The following is a 26005-nucleotide window of genomic DNA, read 5'->3' on the forward strand; positions in this document are numbered from 1 at the left end:
GAGATCTTCAGGATACACTTTTATATAAGAAAAGCAAGACGCACAATACTGTATATAGCATTTACCTCTTATGTAAGAATGGGGAGAGTTAAGAATGTGCATTGTTTTTGTGTGTATGTATCTGTTTATATTTCAAAGAAAAAAAACTTTGAAAGGATTAAAGAAGAAACTAATGAAAATTACCTCTGGGGCAGTGAGAAAAAAGGATGAAGGGAACAGGATAGAAGGGAAAAGGTAGAGAGACAGGTTAAAGTGAATACTTTTATATATAACTAATTTTTCCAATTTTTACTTGGAAATTTTCAAGCCCACAGAAAAAATGAAAGACCAGAACAATGAGTAACAACAGACTCTCTACCTCGGCTCAACAACTGCTACCAATATGCCATACTGCTTTATCTCTCTTTCCCATACATACGTATATACACATACCTTTTTTTTTGCAGAACCACATGAAAGTAAAGTTTAGACGTGACGACTCCTCCTCTCTAAATACCTCAGCATAGATCTCCTAATGAGGACAATCTCCTTAATACCTACAAGCTACTATCACAACAAAGAAAACAAATGATACTTTCATAAAATCTGTTTTACCATCTTACTAGATCCCTCATTAATGAATTAAATAAATCTCTGACATTCTATATGAATCACACTTTTTTATCTATATTTTTTGTCCTTTTGAAAATTGTACTTTGGCAGTTTTAGAGATTCCACCAAGATGATCAAGTGGACCCACCTTTCTGGAGCCAAATAAACTGCACTGTCCACAAAGTGCACCTCATGAGCTGTATAAGGCCAGGTACAATTTTTCTTGGTCCCAGAAATGAATCCTAAGCAGCAATTTTACCTTTGCTGCTATCTGACCTATTGTTTTGATTTTCCTGACTCTGTGATTTTATTTTTGTTTCTGGTTTGCTCGTGGCCAGTAAGTTTTTTCCCACTGCTGACAGCAATGACTGGAAAGTTGGTTTAATGGTGTAACCATCAAACGATCTCTATCAAATTCACTGGGTACTCTACTGAGTGAAGGACTACGGAGAATATGATTTATTGGAAATCTTTTTTTGTCTGTTTTTTCAGTTTGCCTATTTCTGAGCTCGAATCAAGTAAAAAAGTATCTCATGCCTACCGGAAAGAGGAATAGCCCTTTGAGATACAAATTGGTGTTCATGTTTTGTGTTAACTTTTCCCCTACGACTAAAGCTGTAAAACTCAAGCTACAAACTCTTATATGTCTATAACTTTACAAAGTCTTTCTCTCTCAGTCTGAGTCTGAAATAGCTGCCTTTTTCCAGAAGGGATTTTAAAAATTAGATTAAAATTTCAAAAGAAACTCTTCTTTGACTCATTTATAGAGACTAAAAGGGTTTACTTGAATCTAATAGTCCCAGAATTCCCAGAAAATAAACTAAACTCCTAATATTTTAAATATGCTAGCCTGAAAAAAGTCTTTCCCACAAAAACTCCTTTCTCAGAAGCATTTTTATATAAAAATCTAAGTTACTGCAATCAAAGTGAATCCCTGGATAAATGAGATACATTTGATAATCTGAGTTTTATAAAAAAGTATTTTGTCAGTGTGGAATATAATACAAGCATATATTTCATTTTTTATAAGATTTGGGTTGCTTTTCTCATGAAAAGACTAATTAATCTGAACTTCCTAAATGATACTTGCATAGTATCTTCTAAAATCCAGTCCATATTTAAATTTCCTTAACAGTCCTCTTTTTACCCTCTGCTTATCAATACTCAAAATACAAATAACTCATAAGACAGCCCTTGCCTATGCTGTGAAGTTGTCCCAGATGGCATCACAAGTTTCTGACCACCTCAACGCCGACAGTATGGACAAGTGCACAGAAGGTACTCTGCTGCTTACAAGGTCTATTTATATAGTACCACTGGCCTTCTCAAGCTGTGAGATCATACGCCCCAATTTAGACCAAAGCTAAGCCTTCATTAAGTTAAGCACTGCACATCCTTTCTGGAGCATGGTAATTAATTTAGAATATTTTATATTAAAATAAGCATGGATAAATTTAAAAGAGAACTGAATGCAAATTTTGCATGAATTTTTTTACAAAAAATATGAAACTTCAAAAAGCACTCGGTAAGTAAAGCCTAAAGATAAAAACAATAATTTGTCTGTTGATAGGGGCAACAAGAGGAAAGGTTTTATGAGCAAACCTGGGAATCTCACTAAGAAAAAAATAGAGATCCAAATTACTTAAATATTTATTTCCCAGAGACTCACCTGTAACCTTGCAATCTCTTCTCCAAATTTCTTCTGCTGTTTTGCCAGGATAGACTGGTGGTACTCAGCATTGGCCTGCATGATACAGTGCTTTGCAGCCAAGATGGGGAACACCTCCTGGAAATAAAAATACTGACCAGGGGAGAGTCCAACCACACAAACCACCACAGACAACATAGGATGCAGGAAGGAGAAGGAAAAGGAGACAGAAATTAGAATTACCCCATTAATGGTTTAGAGATAGGTTAGTCATTAGGTGTAAACAGAGAAGACCACATGGTTTTGCATGGCTTGGATTCAATTAATTCAATTTTTCTCTTTCAATTAAAATTAAGGCTTTTTTTAAACTGTTAAGTGAAGCCAGTTTAAGTTTTTACAATTCTCTTTCATGGAGCCATGAAGTCGACATTTTGTTTACAAAGAAGAAAGGAAAGCATGTATTAGAAAGAGAAGCAGAATCGACATTCACAGAGGAAGACCAAGCACAGGGCTTTAGAAGCTTTCTTATGAGCCCTTACCCAGCCCTCAGAGTTAACTAAACCACCATTACTCACATATACTAATGAAAATGCTCTATAGCTGACTGTTTCATCATGTTTAAAAGACAAAAGACAGTAAAGTAAGTTCCCACTTACATTCATATCCTAAGAGACTTTTTAATAAAGATGATTTTTAGCCATATAAACATTATTTAGTATCACAAACACTAACATTTCAGTATCATATACTCAAAAACACATGGTAAACAGACAAACGTACTAAGTCAACGACTAACATGATAAAGTGTTATTTTGCCCTAATTTGTTTTGAAAAAATTCCAGTCAAAATTAATTTGAAAAGATTCAAAAACATTAACCAGAAAAGCAGTTATATTGGTAGAGGCTCTTCCAAAACGTCAAACTGCAGCCTGCAACCTCACTGTTTTCAGGAAGTACATGCCATAGAAAATCCAAGAAATACACTAGACAATCACTGTCTAGACAAAAAAATAAGAGAATCAAAAACTGAATTACTACCTTCTGTGCTTTCCTGTCTCCCAGTGAATAATTTCCTAGCTTCCTGGATCACTACTTGCAGATATTCCAGTTTTATAACTAGAATATGAAAATATCTTATGAGCTTTATTAGTAAAAAGGCAAAAATAAAAGACACCTAAATCTCAAACTGCACCCATGCCAATTCTCAAGGTAAGACTGCAGCAACTTGGTACTTCAACAGGAGATTTTCAAGGAATACCAGGAATGGTACAGAAGCAGTTTCCAAGTCTTTGTAGGTGACCTTCTTCTCTCCGTGACAGGACTGAACTAATGGCCCAACGGATGTAACGGTACACTGTGCAGCTGAATACGAGGTCTTTCAGATGAAAAAAAGGTGAGAGGAGGTCCCAAGTCTCTTTTTAACAGTAACTCTATTAATACCCAAGAGTCATGGGCAAATCTCTATTGATCTCTTGGTGTATTTTAAATCTCCAGGAATCTTCACATTAATTCCTTATTGTTCGTTTTCTGACTAAACTAATGTTGTAATGTTGATGTACTTATATGCTTTTTTTTTTTACTTTACCACAAAATTGTCTGCAATTTCATAATGTACAAAGACTCCTGAATGACTTATAAATCTGTAAATTCCCCCACAAAAGATCATGTAGCAAATAACATATGTTATCATATGAATGAAACTAATTCTCTGAACATTTCTGAGAGTTGTTGAAACATACTACATTTCACTCAATCTGTAAGTTTCCTTTTTCAATCTTAAATTCTGAATTTACTTGTTCATCAAATCATCTGCTTTGTCATTTACAAATGAGCATCACTGACTAGTGTTTCCAAACGTCACTTCAGAAAAGTCTACATTAAAACTATTAATACTTCCTGTGACATGTGGTTTAAGACAGTTGTTTTCCTTAGCTGTCCAACAGCCGCCCAATTTTCTATCCCTGTTGGCAAAACTTAATTCTAATCAAAGTATGAGATGAATTTGTTTTCTTTTCCTTTTGTCTTTATGTCTGTTTCTGCGCTTTAAGACTGATCTTTAAGAAAACAGGACAATAATTAAAAGTGTGAATAATCAACATGCTCAAGTATTCATGCTTATACCAAATCACCAGTGATTCAGAACTACACAATGACTTGATTTGACAAAATTATTGGAGACAGATTTTCAAAAATTTTCAGAAAAAGTTTTAGCTTGAAAAGACAGGTTTAGTAAAGAGTAGAGTCAAAGCCATTCCCTAAATAAATATATAAGAATTTTTCATGCATCTTAAATAAAAAACTATTCCTACAAATAATATTCTTCAAATGCCTCTCCTAAAATTTCAAACTTCTTTACAGAACATAATTGTCAATTTGCTTCTTGTACACAAAAATGTCCAAATATTTCCACATGCAAAATAACCCAGTGTTTACAAAAACAATAACTGACCTTGGGGAGAGTATCTTTGTATTGACACTGTTTAAAAGCATCACCAAAATAATCTGCAGCCTGATTAGCCAATTTAGCTATGATGGCATCTTTCATTTTATCTGGAATAAAATATTAAATTGACCATTATAATTAAAATAAATATAAAATAATCTGATATATCATAGCTCAGTATGGACATTGACATAAGTCTGTACATTTATCTAAAAAAAAAAAATCTTCATTGATGAAATCAATTCTTCTGCATAAAACTTAATTATTCCATATGCAAATCCAAAGAGTCAGAAAATAGATTAGTGACTGCCAGGGGCTGAGGGAAAAGGAGAATGGAGAGTGGGTATGGGATTTCTTTTTGGCATGATGATAATGTTCTAATGCATACTTTAAAAGGGTGAATTTTATTGTATATGAATTCTATCTCAACATAAGCTGTCATTTTAAAAGAAAAAATTATTCCAGTTCTGCCAGCCCCAGTGCCCTAGTGGATAAGTTTAGCATGCTTCACTTCAGCAGCCCAGGGTGGGTTCCTTGGCTAGGACCTAGACTGCTCTGTTAGTCGTCATGCTGTGCTGGCAGCCTACATACTAAAAAATAGAAGAAGACTGACACAGATGTTAGCTCAGGGCAAATCTTCCTCAGCCAAAAAAAAAAAAAAAAAAAATTATTCCAGCTCATAAAGCTTCCATATGATGACTGCTCCCTTATTTTCAATTTCTCTGCACTTAACATATTCAGTGCACATTCCAATCTCTCATACTAACTTACATGCCTTATAAGAAATGTTCTTTTCCCCTCATTCACAGGGCCAGGGACTCTGCCTAGATGGCTCCTTCTTGACAGTTACGTCTAGTTTAAAGGAGATCTTCTTAAAGAATCTTTTTGAGTAATAAATCTAAAATTAGCATAACTCCCCCTACATCCTTATCCCACAGCCAGATGACCAGCCATTATCACACAATCTATCTTGTTTTCTTTATAGTAATTACCCCTCTCCAAAATTACCTTGTTATCTTACTTATTATCTCCCCCACACTAAAATGTAAGCTTCCTGAAAATAGGAATTTGTTTGTCTGCTAACTCTATTTATCTAGAGCCTAGAACAGTGACTGCCACACAAGTAAATATCTGCTGAATGACTTTTTGACATACTACAAATCTACATAAATACTACTCTGGAGTTCACTGTTTTAAGACAATAGCTAACAATCCTTTTCATGAAACACAGCCTACATTCTTATACGTGCATTTGTACCACCTTAAGTTCAAAAAAGGACAGCTGAAAATTTTCAGTAACACGTGTCAAGGTCAAAGAGGAAAGCTATACACTGAGCATATTATATTCTAATCATCTTCTTATTTTAACAGCCTATCACTCCTTTTCACATTCAACAAAATGGCGAACAAATTGGAATTACCTCTTGTGGCTTTTAAAAAAAATACTTCTTGGGCCTGTGCCAGCATAATGAGACTGAGGGTCCCAACAGTATCCGGAGATATGTCCACAGTAGGCTCTCGATTTAAGGCAGATAAAACTGTCTCTTTAATATGTAAAAAGGCACCACTAGCAAACTACAGGAAGGAAAAAGAGAATTTCTTAAAAATCTAGGAACTCAGCAAGACGATTTTCTACTATTACACACAAAATTATTTCAAATGTTAACTCAGTTGATCAGTTACTGTATTTAAATTTTTATATTGTGCAAAACAGATCTAAAACATCTGACCTACAGATGATAAGGGTATCTTTCTAAAACACTATAGAATAAAAGGAGATTTAACGAAGATTAAAAGTAAATTGCAGCAAAAAACAAAGTAAATTAATGGGACGAATTGATTAAACATTTTTAGCTACACTTCCTCAAAACTAACACAAGAATAGAGGCAAGGATAAAACATTACTAAAATGTTTTTAGTACTAAAATGCTCTTGTTTTGGTCCCAAACAAATTCCTCTCTCACATAATTAAACATGACACTTAGGGGAAACCCCAAATGGTAGAGATCCCCAGTCCTCTAAGGAACAGCATTACCATTCATTGCTAACGATTTCTATTTGGCTTTCAGAGCCCCCTGGTGAAATGTTCCCCATCAGATTTTTCTTCCCAATTATATTTTGCTGAGGTTAACACTAAAAGAACTTTTCTTTTATGAAACAAATGATCCTGGATAAAAGAAAGACGTCAATCCGGGATTAAAAGGTGGTGTGGGTTAAAGAGAGAAGCTTTGCAGGGACGACTCAGGGTTAACTGTATTAAAGTGAGCATCGTGTTTCCTGCAGTCATGAAGTATCGTAAAACTAGAATATCTGCAGGGAGTGATCAGTTGGGCTTGCTTAGTAAACTAACAGAATCACCGACAGAACAGCAAGAGATCCAGTTTCTCATTCGTAAATTGGAGCTGGATACCTACAGAGGCTAAAGAATTTACCCAAGGGTACACAGCTTCTCGGTGGCAAACAGCCTAAACAAGGTCTTCAAATACCACTAGTTCTCCTCCCATCACACTAAGTCACCTGCTGTGAATCGGAGGTTAACCACAGAATGGAATGTGTCCTCAATAATTCAGAATGCCCTCTAAGATCTCACATGCCAACTAACTAAATAAAATTTTACTTCATTTTCACATTTTTAAACATTTGCCATTTACGGACTCAAAAAGAGGAGGTATATGCATCATGTTTGTCATCTGTGTCCCTCCAAAAGTGTATGGCAAGCCATGATTTGAAGCACACTGTTTGCTTAAAGCCTATTTTTCTCTCTGTTTCTTAGAACAGCATTCCTTACCTCTCCCTTAAACTTAAACAATCTGAAAAATTCAGACTCCACCTCTAAGACAAGCAAATTCCAGAGGATGGGAGACAGTGGAAGGACCATTAGGAATTTCACAAAATTTGGAAAGAGAACACCTGAACCTCCAAAGGACCATTTTCGTAACACTTCTGACCTTTAGTCTCCTTGTCTGTTAAATGAGAATCACGTTATACAACATGTATCACGCTCATCTGAGAGTAAAATAATGTACAGAACACACTTTGTAAATTATAAAGAAACATAAAACATGAAAACGTAATTATAGATGATACCGCTTAACAACAATCACTTACGTTCTTTAAATTGAAACAAAAAAAAGCTGAGTAAATAATATGCCATATTAGTAAATAACAGAAAGTAAAATTTAAATTTAGCTAACTGAAGAACATTACAAATCTGACCACATTTAAATATGACCTCTCCACAAGTCTCAGAGTTAAAATTTTCTTGCCAAGAGGTCTTGATTTTTGTGACACTGGTGAAATTTTACGTGTGTCTCACTCTAAGGAAAAAAATATATAAAAATAAAGTACAAATTTTTTAAATGAGGTCATTTATTTACCAAGGATTTCATCTCAAACATTTAATCATTTGTTCTCCCAACATATTGAGCCTTTATTATGTGCCAGGCACTGTGCTAGGTGCTGGGTATAAAGGTGAGCAATTTATCTAAGGGCTTCAAAAATACGAATCACCTCATTAAAAAGTAGATTACTTTTCAAAAAAAACCTATGGGTAAAGAAACATCTATAAACCTAAATACAAATTATTTTCAATTTAATCCAATGCAGTCTTGATCATTATGTAGTAACTACTGTTCTGCATACCTGGTAATGCTTAGCAGCGATTTTCAATCCTTCATCATTATCCAGGTTCTGTTCTGCTGCGATCTGGCTAGCTAAGGCTGCACAATTGAACAACACACAGCTCTTTTCATATCCTAAGCTTGCAAGAGCTGTAAAAAATTGAGAAGAAAAAATTTATCAGATTATTTTTCCTAAAGAAAATGAATATTTCAAAGAGAAATAAATACTATGACCTCCATCCCACGGGCTCTCACAAAAACCAGTTTCCAGACCTGTTTTCTCACCCATAATATGCTCCCATATTTCTAGCTGCCCTGCCAGGCATTTATTTCCACAACAATATTCCCATCACCTAAAACTCAAAAGATCAATAAATTCTTCTTTCCTTCCCTTTACGTCCACATTGCTATTAGGTTCAAAATGAAGTCATTCTCATGTCTTTTCTCACTTAAATTCAAATAAATTTTTTCCATTTTTCCATCACCTCTCTCAAAATTGTAACTTCCCACCACATTTAAACCAATTCCTCACTACTCCAAACCTAAGCCAATGCAAGCACCTCCTAGATGGCCATCCATGTCTCACTCCCTAAGCCAATGCATCTCTCAGAGGGCTAGCAGATTATCTGGCTAAAATACAACTACGACCAAGAATCTACACATCTCATATCCGCCGGGATAGCTACTTTGGAAAAAAAACAGAACACAACAATTATTGGCAGGCATGTAGAAAAACTGGGACTGTTGTGCACTACTGGTAGGAATGTAAAATGTTGCAGCTGCTGTGGAAAACACTATGGAGGTTCCTCAAAAAATCAGAAATAAAATTGCCATATGATCCAATAATTCCACTTCTGTGTATATATCCAAAAGAATTGAAAGCAGGGTCTCAAAGAGATATCTGTACACTCATGTTCATAGCAGTATTATTCACAAAGCCAAAAGGTGGAAACAACCCAGGTGTCCATTGATGGATGAACACAAAAACAAAATGTGGTACATACATATAATGGAATATTATTCAACCTTAAAAAGGAAGGAAATCCTGTCACATGCTATAACATGGATAACCTTGAGGACATCACTAAGTGAAATAAGTCAATCATAAAAAGACAAATACTGTATGATTCTACTTATGAGGTATCTAAAGCAGTCAAATTTACTGAAACAGAAATAGAATGGTGGTTAACAGGGACTGAGGGAAGGGTGAAAAGGGGAGTTGTTTAATGGGTACAGAGTTTCAGTTTTGCAAGATCAAAAAGTTTTGGAAAGCTGTTTCACAACAATGTGAATATACTCAATGCTACTGAAACCATACACTTAAAACTGGTTAAGACAGTAAATTTCATGTTATACGGTTTTTACCATAATTTAAAAAACAAGACAAATTCAATCAGAGACATTCAAGGTCTCACATAATGTGCCAGACATTGAGCCCAAGCAAAATAATCAGAAGGTTCCTTACAAAAATACTGAACAAGGCATGTAGCAGAATCAGAACACTACAGTTGTGTGTTTGTACCAGAGTCCCTGTTACAGCATTTTAGTACTCTCCCTTGTAATAACGGCCAGTTTTCAGTTCATCTCCAACTCAATTCTAGCCTCCTCACCCTAAAGTGAAGCAGACATACATACCAGCTACTCTAACCTACTTTCTTAAATAAATATATGAAAAATCAAGAATAACCAGGATGTGAAGAGAGCCTACAACAAAATAAAGATCAAAGTGAACTGATAAATTAAGCCCAAAGTAAACGAAGACAATTCCAATAACAGAAAAAACATTTCAAAGATCCTAATTAGCATTCTTAAAGAGATTCAAAGATGGTATACCTATAAAACAAGAACAGGATGTTATAAAGACAGAACAATCCATGAATAAGAAAAACCTCCAGGAAATTAAAAACCTGACTGCCGAAAGTTTTTCAAAAGATTAGAAAATAATATCTAGGCAGCCAATAAAGTCAAAGAAATGAAAAATCTAAGAGTTATGAATGAGAAGCTCAGAACAGCCAACACTGAACTAATAAAGCATTCCAAAGAGAAGAGAGAAAAAAGTGAAGAGGAAATTATCAAAGAAATGTACAAAAACTTCCCAGGGCTGAAGGGAGATATTAGTCTTCAAATTGAAAGGGCCAATAATACATGCCATACACAAAGAATAAAAACAGAGCCAATTAGATCTTTAAAGATTTCTAAACAGGAAGGATAAAGAGAAAATTATAAAAATCTTCCCAAGAGAAAAAGAAACAGGTCACCTACAAAAGGACAAAAATCAGACTTTTCATAGGTAACATTGGATAGTAAAAGACAAGGGAACAACGCCTTCAAGTTCTAAAGAAACGTAGCTCTAATTAAGTCAACAAATATATATTAAGGGCAGTATGCCGGAAAAAAAGACAGCAAGGGACAAAACGGTAAGCAATGACGTCAGGGAAGTAAAAGCCAACTTACACTGTAAAGCCTTTAGCTTTTACTCTAATGAGGTGGGAAGTCAACAGTTTTGAACAGAGACTCACTCAGCCCACACAGTGGACAACAGACCGCAGAGAAGCAACCCTGGTGGAAGCAGGAGACTAGACAGGTAGCTGCTACAGTAACGTACTGAGACGTGATGGCGGCTCTGACCAGAATGGCAGCAGTAGAGGTGCTGAGAAGTGACTGGATTTTGAACGTATTTTAAAAGAAAATCTGATAGGATTTGCTGATGAATTAATTGAATGCAGGGGGGAGTGAAGTGAAAGTGTCAAGAATGACTCCAAGGTTTTTGACATAAGCCCCAGGTGCCAGAATTTCAAACCAAACTCATGTGAGGACAAAATACAGACATTTTCACAAAGAAAGGATTCAGAGAGTTGACCTTTTCTCTGAAAGTTACTTAAGAATATATTCCAGCGAAAGAGCTAGACACCATATCCAGAAAACAATAGCTTTAACCTAAGGGAGCAGTGACAGTCCCGGATGATAGTTATGCAGCAGCTTTGGATAGCAAACAGTCCAGATTCAAGAAGCCATCGGAAACAGGAGTCTCGCAGGAAAAGGGGTGACTCCAGAGAGAGAAATAGTTAAGACTGAGAGTTTGGAATACCTTCAGAATATGGTAAAAGCACAGAATGTGTGTGGTGGTGAAGCAATTAAAACTTCTAAACACACACACAGAGAGCAGCACGAGAAAGTCACAATCTAAATATTAAGCAACTCGTCAACGCTATGACAGAAGTCAGTAGGTTTCAAGAAGAATGAAATATATTCCAAACAGATAAAAGTAAACTTTTTCTATATAAGACATATATCCGGTCTATTGCATTTCCCATAAACATTATCATCCCAGGCTGTGATCTGTCATTTTATTTTGACAATTTCTCGTGTGTAAGAGATTCTATGAAAATGTTTTCTTGTAATTAAATCTTTTCTTTTTCCCTTTATTATTTCTTCTATCACATCTAAACTTAAATCAGGTTCTCTTTAAAATAAATATATAACTGTCCTTTTTGTAGAGTTCTTTTTTCTTAATATTCAACTCCATTCTTGTTTTTCACCTGAGCTCTTCTTTTCACTAAACTTTCCAAAATGAAAACAGCTTGATTATAAATAAAAAGTTTTTCTAAAATTCAAACAATTGTTAAAAAAAAAAACTACAAAAGAAAATAAATTAAAAATCACCCAATAAGCTACCTCCCAGAGTTACCCATTGTTAATTTTTGGGTGAATATCTTCACAAATAACTACATATATGTTCACACATACAATTTTTCACAAATTGGATACTATACCACATTCAAATTGCCTGGAACACACAACTCCAGGAGCAGTAATCAGTAATCACGCTGGGTTCTACATGAACGGTGTTCCAAGGAGACCAACTCTAGGGCCCCTTGAGTTGTACAATGCAGCAGTTCTGACCTATAACAGGTGTTTTGTTTTTTTTGTTTTAAGGATTGGCACCTGAGCTAACAACTGTTGCCAATCTTTTTTTTTTTCCCTGCTTTATCTCCCCAAACCTCCCCTGTATACAGTTGTATATCTTAGTTGCCGGTCCTTCTAGTTGTGGGATGTGGGACACCACCTCAACGTGGCCTGATGAGCAGTGCCATGTCTGCGCCCAGGATCCAAACCCTGGGCCGCCGCAGCGGAGCACGCGAACTTAACCACTCGGCCACGGAGCCGGCCCCTAACAGGTGTTTTATTCAATATCCCCTGGACATAGCCTCTCATGTCAACAAATACATATTTGCATTATCATTCTTAGTACTCTAAAATTACATAATATTCTAATGAATGGGTAGCCCATGCTTTATTTAACCAAGACATTACTGAAGGACATCTAATTCACATTTGCTACTAGAAATGCCTTGATGAACTACCTCCTGCTTTATTTATGCTCTTAATTTTTTTGCTTCCCACTTCTTCCAAGAACTTGGCTCATCACTTAGCCTATCCCACGTGAGTACCTCCTAGTTCTCCCACATCTGCTCCTTATTCTCAGCCTATCAATTTGCTTGTCACAACAGCACTAAAAATCCTTTTCTTGACTTTGCCTCCCTCTCAGCATAATGTTCCCTTTATCCTCAAATCTTTACTGCAATTTTTCTGAAATGAACAACGCACATTTGCTGTTTCCTTTTCCTCAGTTCTGGTCCACCCCTCAACTTGATGCAATCTGGCTTCCTCAGCACGCCCCTGGTGAAACTTCCTTCACTGCCAAATTCAGTGACTTCTCCAACCTCACATGACTTGACCTCTGCCACAGTGACTCTTTCCATGATGTTCCAATCTAGATGAATAACACAGCCACTTGGAGACATTTTCAAAGATACTAATTCCATTATTAGTATCCCTGAAATTTCCTCCTATCACATCTGGCATTCTCTATCTTTATCTTTAAAGATACATCTGTATCTTTAACATTTTCCTCAGGTAATTCTAATGTGCAGCCAAGTTCAGGAACCACTGGACTACATTATCTTTGAAACTCTTCTGGCACTCAATTCCATGTCTCTGTTTTTCCCTGTTTGCACCAAGATCCTAAAAGCTTTTTCTCAACCTCATTCCCAGAATCTCTTCCTCTATTTCCCCTAAATGTTATCTTCCCTAGCTCCGGTTTTCATACTTTTCCCAATCTATAGTCTACTAGAGGGGATAAATTTATTATCATTTAGTGATAATCATTCCCAAATCAATGTGTCTACATCTTTTGAGGTTTAAATCCATTAGTTCCAAATAACAAAGACAAATTTCTACCCAGACATAACACAGAAAAGTCAAGCTCAACCTGTGTATTGAAAGCAATAAATATCCAACAGGTCAAACCAAGTTACAAATCTTAGAGTCCACCCTCAATTCCTACTCTTCCTTCTGACAGATAGTGGGCAGAACCAGTCAGTTTCACCTGAAATGTCTTTAAACCCATCCTTCTCCTCTGACTCACATATAAGACCTTGCCTAATCTCATCATCCTTATCAGTCTCCTAACTGGTCTGTCTCTCCCTAGTCTCTGGAGTTAGGCTTTCTGGAGTCAGATCCAGCTTCATTCAATCCTTGCCAAATGATCTTAGAAAGCCACTGAATCTTTCTAAACCAGTTTGCTCAATTAGTAATCACAGTGCCTTTCCTCAATGGGTTACTGGGGAATTCAGTAAGGTAACACGTGTAAAGCCCCTTCCACAGTCCCTAAGTGAAATAAGTACTCAATAAATGTTAGTTAGCTATTAACATAAAAAACAAGAGTAAAGTTCATAATATATTTGCAACTTTTCATAATCTTCTTTCCAATGTCTTCACCCTCCATAATCCCCAATTCAATCTATGGTTTCAAGGCTTGACAATAATTACATTAATATGTATTATATATAATTTATACTGTATCATATTATGTAATATTATACAGTATATATTCTATAATGCATACATACTATATATAAGATACTATAAATATTTATATTTGCATAAATTTGCAGCTAATATTTAAGCACTGTTCTAAGGACTTTACATGTATTCACTCATTTAATCCATATAAGAACCCAATGAGATATATCATACTTCACAGTACTATTCCTCACTTCATAGATGAGAAAATTAACGCACAAAAAAATTAACTCGATGAGCTGTACATAAAAAAGCATCCACTCTTCTGACCTTTGGTTATACTGGTCTACCTATAATGTTATTTTCTACCTGGAAAAAACAAATTCATCCTTCCAGGCCTAACTCAAACATTGCTTGCTTTCAACAGGCAGCATTAACTTCTTCCTCATCTATGCTCCCATAAGTTTGTTCATAGACTGATATACTACCTACTGTATTTTAGAACGATCAACTGTCTTCCCAACCAGACTGAGTACAATCGCTTTATTCATTTTTATAACTAGGACAGTGCCTGGCAAGGTGTAGGCTCTCTACAAATATTTGGAAATTGCATTAGAAGTTGAAAGCTAAAAAGAAAATGAAATGTAAAAATTTTTATTATTTACAAAGTCATTAGGAGAGCATTTTTAAAAGCCAAAAACAATACAAAGTGGTTAGACCAAGTTTCTTATCATTTTTATTAAAAAATTACATACCCAATTTTACAGATCCTCCAAAAAGTGAACCTTTATCAAAAGCATCCTTCCAGGTAAATGTCAAGCAGATCTTGACAGAAAGAGAGAAAATAGAAAATTATGTTACCTTCCTGGATCTCATTAAATATTTAGTCTTTTTTGAATAAAATTCCACAATGAGGAAAAGGACATAGGCTTCAACTTGCTATCTAAAACATTATCTTCCCTAAACAACCAACTCCTTTTCCTGGACCATAAAATTTTCTCTTTTTAAATTAAAATACTGGCAGTAAGAAATTTCAAATGTTCATTCTGCCTCAGTAATTGTACATATATTGTCTTCTGCTGAAAACGCTATCTTACTCATCTTGACAAACACACAATGGCTTGAACAGAACAGGCACTTAATAAATGATTGTCAAAGCCAGAGATGCAAAGGCAACAAAGTAAGTACGACAGGTTTCCCAGAAGATAAAATTAAAAACTTGTGAAGATTCAAGTCATATACATATGTTCACCTTTCTGTATGTATGTTACACATGACTAAAAATTTACTTAATAAAAAAACTGCATCTCACTCTCCTAAAATATTCTACATACAAAGGTTAAAAAGAACTTAGCCTCTTTTAAATTATGTATTGCAATCCAATACAAAAATGTTTTAACTCTGGATTAGAGAATTTTCCATATACACCAAACCAGAGAAAATAACATAATGAATTCTCAGTTTTAGCCTTTTGCCCTTTTTGGTTCATCTACCTCCCACTTTCCCTACACTCCTCCCACACACATGTACTTTTTTCCTGGAGCATCTTAAAGCAAATCTCAACATATTATTTCAACTATAAAAACTTTAGTAGGAGAACATTTAAAGGATTCTACATAAACTATTTTAAAATTTAGAAATGTCACACAAAGTTTTTAACAAGTCCCCCAAATAAAACTGTAAGAAATCACCATTTTCAATATCTAGCCTTTAAGAAAAAGTAAAGTTGACATTCTTATAGTCTAATATCTAATCATAATAGCATTTGCAACTTTATATGCAAATATAATTTACGTCTATAATTTTTGAAGCACATAAACTGAGAATAATACTTTCTGAATTATAGTTTCCTTCTTAATTCTGTAAAAGCCAAAAAGGAAGGACAACATAGATTATATTAATCACTCAATAGATCCTACTGATATAAAATGCAGGGAAAAAAAATTGTAGACCAATGCTCTACATTAGCCCAGAAGTGACTGAGGAATGACTTGAATAGAAGTACGGAAGACTCTTCAAAAGGACACAGACTCATATCAGATGGGCTTAAAAAGCTTCTAATTTGTATTAAAAAGTCTCATAAAAACCTAAAGATAGTGAAAAGGTATCATTTACTTTAATGAAATTATACCATGGGTGGGAGGAAATGGGTGATTTGCCATTATCATATAACTTTAACACAAATTAAAATTAATGACTTACCTGATTTTCAGAAAATGGGAATTTGGGTTCAATGGAACATATCTGATCATAATATCTATAAAATAGAACAAAATTAAAAATTATTAGAGTTAAATATTACACATACATGTAAATAACTTGTTTATACTAAAATTATTCATGTTTACTTTGAGTGGCCCACAAATCATATTCAACCAGCTATTTCAAAGTTAATGAACATAGTCTTTTAATGTGTAAACCAGGAGTTAAAATACATGCAGAAAAAATTGTGAACAAAAAATTCACACTCATCACCAAAGAAAAATATTTATCAACCAGTATTGGCTAAAAGCAAACTAACACTGCTCAGGAAAGCAGTGTATTTCTTAAAGTACTATTTCTTATTAAGATAACTGTTTATGTCCTTTGGGCAAATTAATATATCTGGCAGGGTGATGATTAAAATCAGGTTTACCAACTTTCAAACATGTTTTGGGTATGTCCACTTCTGTGTATCTCCACCACTGCCACACGGTTTCACTACCCTCCCTTTAAAGTAGACTAATCCAAAAGTTTCCTAGCCAATCTCCCTGTCTCATTTTCTCCTTCCTCATTCTTTTTAATCTATTTTCCACACAGCTGCCGAAACATCATCAAACAGGAAGCAGTCTTCCCCCTGATCAGGTTGACCTTTGAGCTAGCAAGGGGGGTTGGGTGGTGCCCCAGGCCAAGCTTTCTAACTGGCCTCTAATCTTTCCTCTTTCCCTTATTACTGCCCACCTCTGTCCCCCCTTCAACAGGGCTCTTTCCAATGGTTATCTCTAAGGCCAGGTTTTCAGGAGGAGGTGCAATGTGTCTGGGATCAAGTTTTTGGCTGACATGGCCATGAGTCTGGTTACAAACAGGAAGAACTGAGCAACTAAGTAAATACACTCAAGACAATGGGAGTCAGGTTTCTAACTATCACGGAGAGGAATTACAAATATGGGAAGGGAGAAGGCTAGAATAAACTCTGTAGCTTTGGATTGGAATTGGAGGTATCAGTGTGAATTCATTTTTGTGTGTATGTGTGTGAGGAAGATTAGCCCTGAGCTAACTACTGCCAATCCTCCTCTTTTTACTGAGGAAGACTGGCCCTGAGCTAACATTCATGCCGTCTTCCTCTACTTTATACGTGGGACGCCCACCACAGCATGGCTTTTGCCAAGTGGTGCTATGTCTGCACCCAGGATCCGAACCGGAGAACCCCAGGCCGCTGAGAAGCAGAACGTGCAAACAACCACTGTGCCACCAGGCCGGCACCCTGAATTCATTTTTTAATATAGTGAAGAGATACAAAACAGGTATAAAACATCTTCCTATGCCAGAAAGTTAAGGAAATATGCAAATAATGATGAGGACATGTCAAAATGATACAGGAACTAGCTTTAAAGGGCTTCCACTAGCCAAGTACAGAAGAATTTAAATAAACTAAATAAATCATAACCCATTGAGGAAAATAACACCATTCTGAAGAAAATTAAATAAATAGGTGAAGAGAGAAGGAAAGCTCTATCCTACTATACAATGCCAACTAATAAATCTAAAAGAAATGGAGTTAGAAAAATCAGCATTTGGTACCTTTCAGATCACAGTATCTGATTCAGGTAAGATTCATCAGCGGATGCTAAAAGCTGAAAGTTTGACGGAAACAGGATATTACAAAGTCTCAAAGTATCTCCCCACAAAATACGAAATAAGTAGTACAAACATACTTATTAATTGTATGGTCAAGTAACCTGGCAGACACCATCTTAACTAAGAGATAAAAGTTAAACACTACCAGCAATGGGACAAATCAACATCATGTTCTTCTTGATATGCACTAAAAAGAACACAGCATCACTTCAATGATAGGGAATGCAGAAACCATGAGAAAATATGAGACACAGCCTTATTGAGGGACATTCTACAAAGTAACTTCGCCTGTACTCTTCAAAAATGCCAAGGTCATGAAAGACAAAAAAAACTGAGCAACTGTTGCAGATTGAAGGAGAGTAAGAGACAATTAAATGCAATGCAGGATCCTGGATTAGATACCTGGACCTATGAATAACACTATTGGGAGAATCGGCAAAATTTGAATGAGTTCTACAGATAAAACGGCAATATTTAATCAATGTTAGTTTTCTGATTTTGAAAGTTGTATTGTGGTCATGTAGAGAGTACTCTTGTACTTAGGAAATGAACTCTGAAGTCTTAGGTACTCGAACCCTTTAATGAAGTCTCATTGTACTTAAAATTACGTCCAAACATTTGACAAGGTCAGGATCACCTGTACAACAGTCTACTCTCCAGTCTCACCTCAGAATATTCACTACACATTCTAGTCACTAAATGCTATGCTCTCTCCTGGTTTAGGGCCTTCACCCATTTTTTTCTCTGTACCTGGGAACTTTTCCCATCACAATTTTCCACTCTTCTATTCTAAGCAGACATGTCATGAAAGAAGCCTTTCCTCATCCATTCATTCATTCAACAAATATATACTAAGAGTTTACTAGGCACCAAACACAGTTCTAGGACATAGGAATTCGGCAGTAAATAAACATTTAAAAATCTGCACCCTTGCAAAGCTTATTTTTAGACGGGGAGACAAACAAAATAAGGAAAAATATAGTAGACAGCGGTAAGTGCTATGGAGAAAAAGAGGTAAGAGAGATAAGGTGTGTGTATGGGGTGAAGTGAGAAGAGTGTAGGTTTGTTTTTGTTTTTGTTTTTGGTAAGGAAGACTGGCCCTGAGCTAACATCTGTTGCCACTCGTCCTTTTTTTCCTCCCCAAAACCACCCAGCACATAGTTGTATATCTTAGTTGTAGGTTCTTATAGTTCTTCTATGTGGGACGCCACCTCAGCGTGGCTTGATGAGTGGTGCTAGGTCTGCACCCAGGATCTGATCGGCTAAACCCCAGCCCCCCGAAGCAGAGCACATGAACTTAACCACTTGGCCACGGGGTCAGCCCCCAAAAAGACTGTAGTTTTAAATAATATGGTCACTTGACTACATGAAAGTAAAAAATAAAAATTTTTTAAATATCATGAATAATAGAGAAGGCATGAAGGAGGTCATGGGGTGAGCCAAGCAGATATGTGAGAAAAGCATTACCAGGCAAGGGAAGAGCAAGTGCCAAGAAGCTAAGAGAAGAGTATGCCTGAAAATGCCCCTGCCATGGATGGCAAGGAGGCCAATACGGCCATAGAGCAAGCACAGGAGAAAATAGGAGATGAAATCAAAGAAGTAACGATGCCTTGAGTGCATCTGTTAAGACTTTTGGCTTCTACTACACAGAGTAAGGGGGGAACCGTTAGAGGTTTGGACAAAAGAGTAACACGAGCTAATCTATTTTCACATAGTCACCATGGCTGCGATGTAGAAAAGTGACTTGCAGGTATGCAAGGGCAGAAGCAGAGAAATCAGTCAGGAAACTACTGCGGTAATCCAGTCAAGAGATGATGCTAGCATGGACCAGGGTGGTCCATGGTGGTGGAGAAGTGATAAGGGCAGTCAATGTAACTCCTTTTTTAAATTAGCTCCCCTCTCCATTTATAATCTCTTAGGCCTCTGAACTTTTCCTTCATAGAATTTATAACAGTTTATAATATATTTAGCACTGTTTTATGGTAGCACCAAACAATGAGTAAAATGCAAATTTTTTAAGTTACCTTTTTTCTTATCTCTGAAGAGTTAAAACCAAATACTCTCTGTTTTGAGAATGAACAAAAGCTACCAAGGGACATGACCATAAGGAGTGAAGAGCAAGTACCAAGGGCCTAAGGCAATAGTGTGCACGGCAAGCAAGGAGGCCGATGTGGCTATTGAGCAGGGATTGACAAACTTTGTCCGAAAAGGGCTATTCTAGGCTTTGCCAAGCAGAAGGCAAAATCAAGGATAATATGTGGGTACTTACATAACAAGAAAGAAAACTCCTGCCCTTCCCTGTACCCTTTTCACCTGGGTTGGGCCATCTCAGATGGTGGACACACAAGATACACAGTTGTCCAACTGCCACTAGCTGAAGATGTTCTCTGAAAACAGAGTATACAGTCTGGTGGAGAGGGGCTCAGCGGAGAGGAATGGGTGGTGGCCAACAGTCAGTTTCACTCTGCCCCAGTGACAACCAAATTCCAGCCCGCCCTTCTCTCCTCCCAGAGAGCCCAGCCATTTCAATTTGGGCAGTTGGCACAGCTGGCTGGAGACAAGGCAATATGCTGAGTCACCAATTCCCAGGCTGAGATCCTACCATTCAATGTCAGGCCATTGTCAAGTGGAGTACCAATGTGCAGGGGGCACCAGAACAAGCCCTGGGTAGCACTGAGGCATGGCCACTGGCCAGGGAGGCAGGTGCTGGGAATAAAGGGGAGGATGGAGCAGAGGCGAACACCTCAGGGCGTCTCCAAGGCTTGCAGTGTTAATTCACTAGAGTGGTGCCGGTGGACCATTCAAAAACAGGCAGCTGGGCGGGCCTTAGTTTGCCGACCTCTGCTCTAAAGCAAGCAAGGAAGGTCTACAGTCGAACCGTTCGCACCAATCTCCTCTAAAGTAAGCGAGAAAGGACATAATAGGAGACGCAGCTACTCGCTCTGCAAACGGATCAGGAAAAAAAGAAAGGCTAAACAGAATGTAGTAAATTTTTTATATCTACTCTCTTCACTCCAAAGCTGTTGGGGTCAACTCTCAAAACTTGAGTTGCATGGGGAAACAGTGCATTTATGTCCTATATTTAGATGACTAGAAGCTATGTGATGAAATCCTCAACGTAAAAAAGCTGTCTTTGGACAGGTGGTGTAATCTGAAATAAAAGTACAAGAGGGCAGTCACTGGAAATCAACAATATCTAATACGGAGTAAACACCAACAAAGAGGCCAACTATGTTTTTCAAAAGAGAGTAGCCACTGCTAACTGCAGTTACCACAGGCAAAACGCTGTTCCTAGAGCACTAAATACAACAAGGTACTCCTTCGATATAATTCCACCATATACCAGCCCTCACAGTTCAGCCGAGATCCCAGGTATCAAAGTTCTCTAGAGAGGGAACAAGAGCAGAAACGAGAGACTCTACCACACCCCTCTCTTCATCTTTAAATATGCTTTACTATATCAGCAGATTCTAGCCCAGGATATACCTCCTACAAAGTAGACCTAGGCTGCAAGTTTTCTACGAGTAGGAAGATGGAAAGCCAGTATGCTACACTGAGTTGGCAAAAAAAAAAAAGTGCATTGTGAGAAATGATGCTGCAAAGAATCTGTACCTTCAAAGATTTTATTTTAGAAATAAGTGGAATTTTTTTAATCAACTATAAAATCCTAAACATACTTAAAAGAAATGATGCCATAGTGCACAGAGCTCAGGCTTTCAAGTTAGACAACCCTGAGTTTGAACCCCAGCTCCACTAACTCTTAGCTGTGTGATTATGTGCAAGTTACTCAACCTCTAAACCCTTCCTAAAGTGAAGGCAATACCTCATTTAACTTATGAGGAACAAGTGATACAATATATACTAAATGCTTAAAATAGTGTCTGGACACATAGTACATGTTGGATAAAAGGGTAGCTACAAATTATTATTTTGCAACTATTCAGAAGTACTTTCATATGTTCCCCAATATTTTATAAAACTCAGTCACTTTACAGCAAATATCTAATCACTCAATTTTTAAAATAGCATGGGAAAAAAACTAGGAAATGAATCTATCTCTTTGAATATACCAAAGCTAAGTATAGGACAAATTCTTATTAGAAATTCTAGTTCAAAAAAAACTTTTTAGGAGGAAGGTGTGGAAATGGAGAACAACCAACCCACATTAGCGAAAGTGATACTGCAATGCAAATTCGCATAACCTACACAGCTCCAGTCAGCAGTTAGGGCCGCACAATTTTAACCACCATCAGCCAGAAAGGGAAACAACAGATCTCAAAGAGACAGGCCAGACACTGGTCAGAGTTAATAGAGCCTTCCTGAACCTTACTTTCACACTTCCTCACTCGCTTTCTCAAATGCAGAATCATTAATGAAGCACTGTTGCAGCAGAGTACAGTGGAAAGTAACTAGCCAGGGAGTCAGGAGGGCAGGATCTTAGTCTAATGCTGCCACAAAGTGAGCTGCATGGGCTTAAACCTCCTGTGTGCAAAGGATTCTCACAGAAGATTCTCTTTAAGGTACACAGAATGAAACAGTCCTCAGAAGCTATTTTACTTACTAAACATTAGAAAAGTCAGAACACAGAAAAACAAATCAGATTTTAATCTTCCTTTAAATTTTCATGTTTATTCATCTATACGGAATAAAATTACTGAGCCAAATTAAGGTCTGGCAACTATAGACACTCCTTGAGACCAAAGGCCAAGCACTATATACCTTTATATCCTCCACACTACTTGATTAACAAATTGTGGTAACGTCATTAGTGCTACTATTATCTCAATATCTTCACCCCTAAACCAACAATCGGAATGTAAAGTACAGTTGTGAAGTAAAACGGAACAGCAATATTCTCTTTCCTGATCTGTAAAACACTAGTACTTGAAAAAATTTCAGAAATTACAAGACTAGTTCCATCAACTTTATTTTACAAATGAAAAAGATACTACTATAATGCAATAAACTAAATATTTAACCCACAAAAGAGTGATAAATCTACTTAGAAATTTTACGAAATTTATATAAATGACTCAAGTTAAAGAAAGCAAAACTAAAATTACAATTAAAAAAATGTCAATGAGACTACTACATATCAAAACCAGTTGGATGCAGCCCAAAGTAGGCTGAGAAAAAACATACAGTACTAAAATAAATGTATTCGAAGAACAAAAAATATGAAAAGATAATCATTCAACATAAAAAGACAGAAAGAAGAAAAAGAAAATAAGTGAATGACAAAAGCAGAAAACAAACCAAAACAACTCAGACTTGGTTTTAAAAAAAGAAAAAGGTGGCTCCAAACCTTCAGCAAATCTCATCAAGGAGGAAAATCATACATAACACACGCACAACACTAAGACTAAGAAAAAAATTGGGGCCGGCCCCATGACCAAGTGGTTAAGTTCACACGCTCCACTTTGGCGGCCCAGGGTTTCACCGGTTTGGATCCTGGGCACAGACAGGGCACCACTCGTTAGGCCATGCTGAGGCAGCGTCCCACATAGCACAACCAGAGGCACTCACAACCAGAATATACAACTATGTACTGGGGGGCTTTGGGGAGAAGAAAAAAAAAAGGAGTAAGAAAAAAATTATAACTACCGCTTATGAGGAGAATAAAACGTTTGCAAGGACTTCTGTGTGACAGAAGATACCATAAACACTGGGGCCAGCCTGGTGGCATAGTGGTTAAGTTCATATGCTCCACTTTGTGGCCCAGGGTTCACAGGTTCAGATCCCGGGTATGGACCTACACACCGCTCATCAAGCCATGCTGTGGTGGCATTCCACATACAAAATAGAGGAGGACTGGCACAGACGTTAGCTCAGAGCCATTCTTCCTCAGACAAAAAGAGGAAAATTGGCAACAGATGTTAGCTCAGGGCCAATCTTCCTCACCAAGAAAAAAAAAAGATACCATAAACACAATTAGAGACAAGAAACAGATGTGAAGATTATCTGCAATACACACAATGGAAAAAGGATAAACAGAAAATGTTAATAACTCCCAAAAATCAGTAAGGAAAAACCAAGCAACCTAGAAAATGGGCAAAAAAAAGAACAAGCAATTCACAGAAAAAGAAACTAAAGGACCAGTAAACACAAGATGCTCGACTTCAGAGAAGTCAGGGCAATACTATCTAAAACAAGGTACCATGTCTCATCCATCGGTTTAGCAAAAAGCAATTAATTTAAATTATTAATCAGAGAGTATTAGCAAGGATGTGTAGGCAGAAAAAAGTCACATATACCTCCTGATGGGAATGAAAACTGATACCACCACTGTGGAAAGCTGAAAATGCAGATGCCCTCTTCCAGTTAAACAAAGAGATGTGAATAAACAGCCTTTTCTGCTCCCTCCCAAAATCCCACTAAAAAGGAATAAAAAATTAAGGAGACCAGCCTGGTGGCAGAGCAGTTAAGTTCACGTGCTCCACTTTGACGGCCTGAGGTTCATAGTTTGGATACTGGGTGCTGACCTAGCACTGCTCATCAAGCCATGCTCTGGCGGCACCCCACATAAAACAGAGGAAGATTAGCACAGTTATTAGCTCAGTGACAATCTTCCTCAAGCAAAAAGAGGAAGACTGGCAACAGATGTTAGCTCAGGGCCAATCTTCCTCACACACACACAAAAAAATTAAAAAGACGTAAATGCACAAGGACAAAGAAAATGGGAAAGGGCACGATAGCTTACAGAGCTTTCCCCAAAATTTTCTAAAAGGTGAAAAGTGAATAATGAAGAAGAGAAAGCTGAAAATCTACCTGCCTACAGGGAAGGGAGCTAACAAAGTATAAGCCAAATCACACCACAGAAGGGAGAAAGGATCTGAATTAAGAAGCATGAGGTACCACTGAAGACAAGAATGCAACGTGAGGCTGGGAAGAGCAAGTGTGGATGAAAATCTTTGAAAGAAACCTTTAGGCCCACCGTTCCTCTACTCTGAGGGCAGGTTTACTCTCAGGAAAATGTTAGGGATATCAAGAACAGCTAAGGTGCGGATCAAGCACAGCTAAGTGGGGAGCATGGGGACTGAGCGTCTACAGTTGGGGTGCTAATTGCCTACATCATTCTCTCTTCTTCTTTCTATGGAACCCCAGATTTTAGCTGGGTATATGGCTGCCTTTAATAAAAATTCCTGTTCCTATCCCATACTTCTATGAGATGTGGACATACATAACAGCCAATAACATAAGCAGGGTGTTGTGGGGCAGTTTCCAGGAAACATTCTGGAGGTAGAGCCTTCTGCGTCCTTTCTCCCTTCCTCCATCACACTGTCTGAACCTTGGGTAGGACTGCTAAATGGACCCTGAGAACAAGGACTGTACAGAGCAGATAGGTGGAAGGAGTCTGAGCCCAATGAACTTCACAGAACCATGATACCAGCCCTAGACTACCAGCATTACCTATCTACCAACTTTTTACACAGGAATAAAACCATAATTTAACTCATTGATAATTTGAGATCTACCATATGCAGCTGAATCCAATCATAATACAGATGCCACACTAAAACTAGATGATATAAAAGACTGCATACACCACTATGTGGGTCCCCAACCTCCCTGTGCCCAATCGTATTTCACAAAGCTGACAACCAGGCTTTCTCATGGAAGAAGGCTGGAAGCTTTCTCTCTAAAGAAACTGATCACCATACAGGACACAGACACTGCTATCTGGAGTTTTCCTCCCCAAAACACATCAGGGTTCCCATCTGATCACCCTAAAGCTCACCATTTACCAAGGCTCTTGTAAATCAATTTTTAGTTAAAGTCACTTTATAAAGGATGACATTCATTCTCAATATCATACACACAAATGTGTATTTTAAGAAATTTTAATAGGGGCCAGCCCTGTGGCCGAGTGGTTGGGTCCATGCGCTCCACTTCAGCAGCCGAGGGTTTCACCGGTTCAAATCCTGGGCACGGACCTATCACCACTCATCAAGCCATGTTGAAGAGGTGTCCCATGTGCCACAACTAGAAGGACCCACAACGAAAATATACAACTATGTACTGGGGGACTTTGGGGAGAAGGAAAAATTTTAAACAAAAAATC

General features: G+C 37.2%; 1 protein-coding gene across 2 annotated transcripts in view; it reads right to left on the reverse strand.

Annotated features, from left to right (window-relative positions):
* The window catches only part of PDCD6IP (programmed cell death 6 interacting protein), a 70875-nt gene that overhangs the window by 38013 nt on the left and 6857 nt on the right, over positions 1 to 26005 (reverse strand). The window contains exons 2-7 of one of the 2 annotated variants that reach the window (XM_014827552.3): positions 16309 to 16363; positions 14862 to 14931; positions 8324 to 8451; positions 6103 to 6256; positions 4688 to 4788; positions 2261 to 2377 (exon numbers count right to left, since the gene is read on the reverse strand). In XM_014827552.3, coding sequence (XP_014683038.1) covers positions 2261 to 2377; positions 4688 to 4788; positions 6103 to 6256; positions 8324 to 8451; positions 14862 to 14931; positions 16309 to 16363 — 625 coding nt within the window. Of the gene's footprint in view, positions 1 to 2260; positions 2393 to 4687; positions 4789 to 6102; positions 6257 to 8323; positions 8452 to 14861; positions 14932 to 16308; positions 16364 to 26005 lie in introns of both variants that reach the window. The other variant, XM_014827551.3, reaches the window with a different exon arrangement.

This window comes from Equus asinus, chromosome 21 (genome assembly GCF_041296235.1).
Source record: "Equus asinus isolate D_3611 breed Donkey chromosome 21, EquAss-T2T_v2, whole genome shotgun sequence".
Taxonomy (NCBI): Eukaryota; Metazoa; Chordata; class Mammalia; order Perissodactyla; family Equidae; genus Equus; species Equus asinus.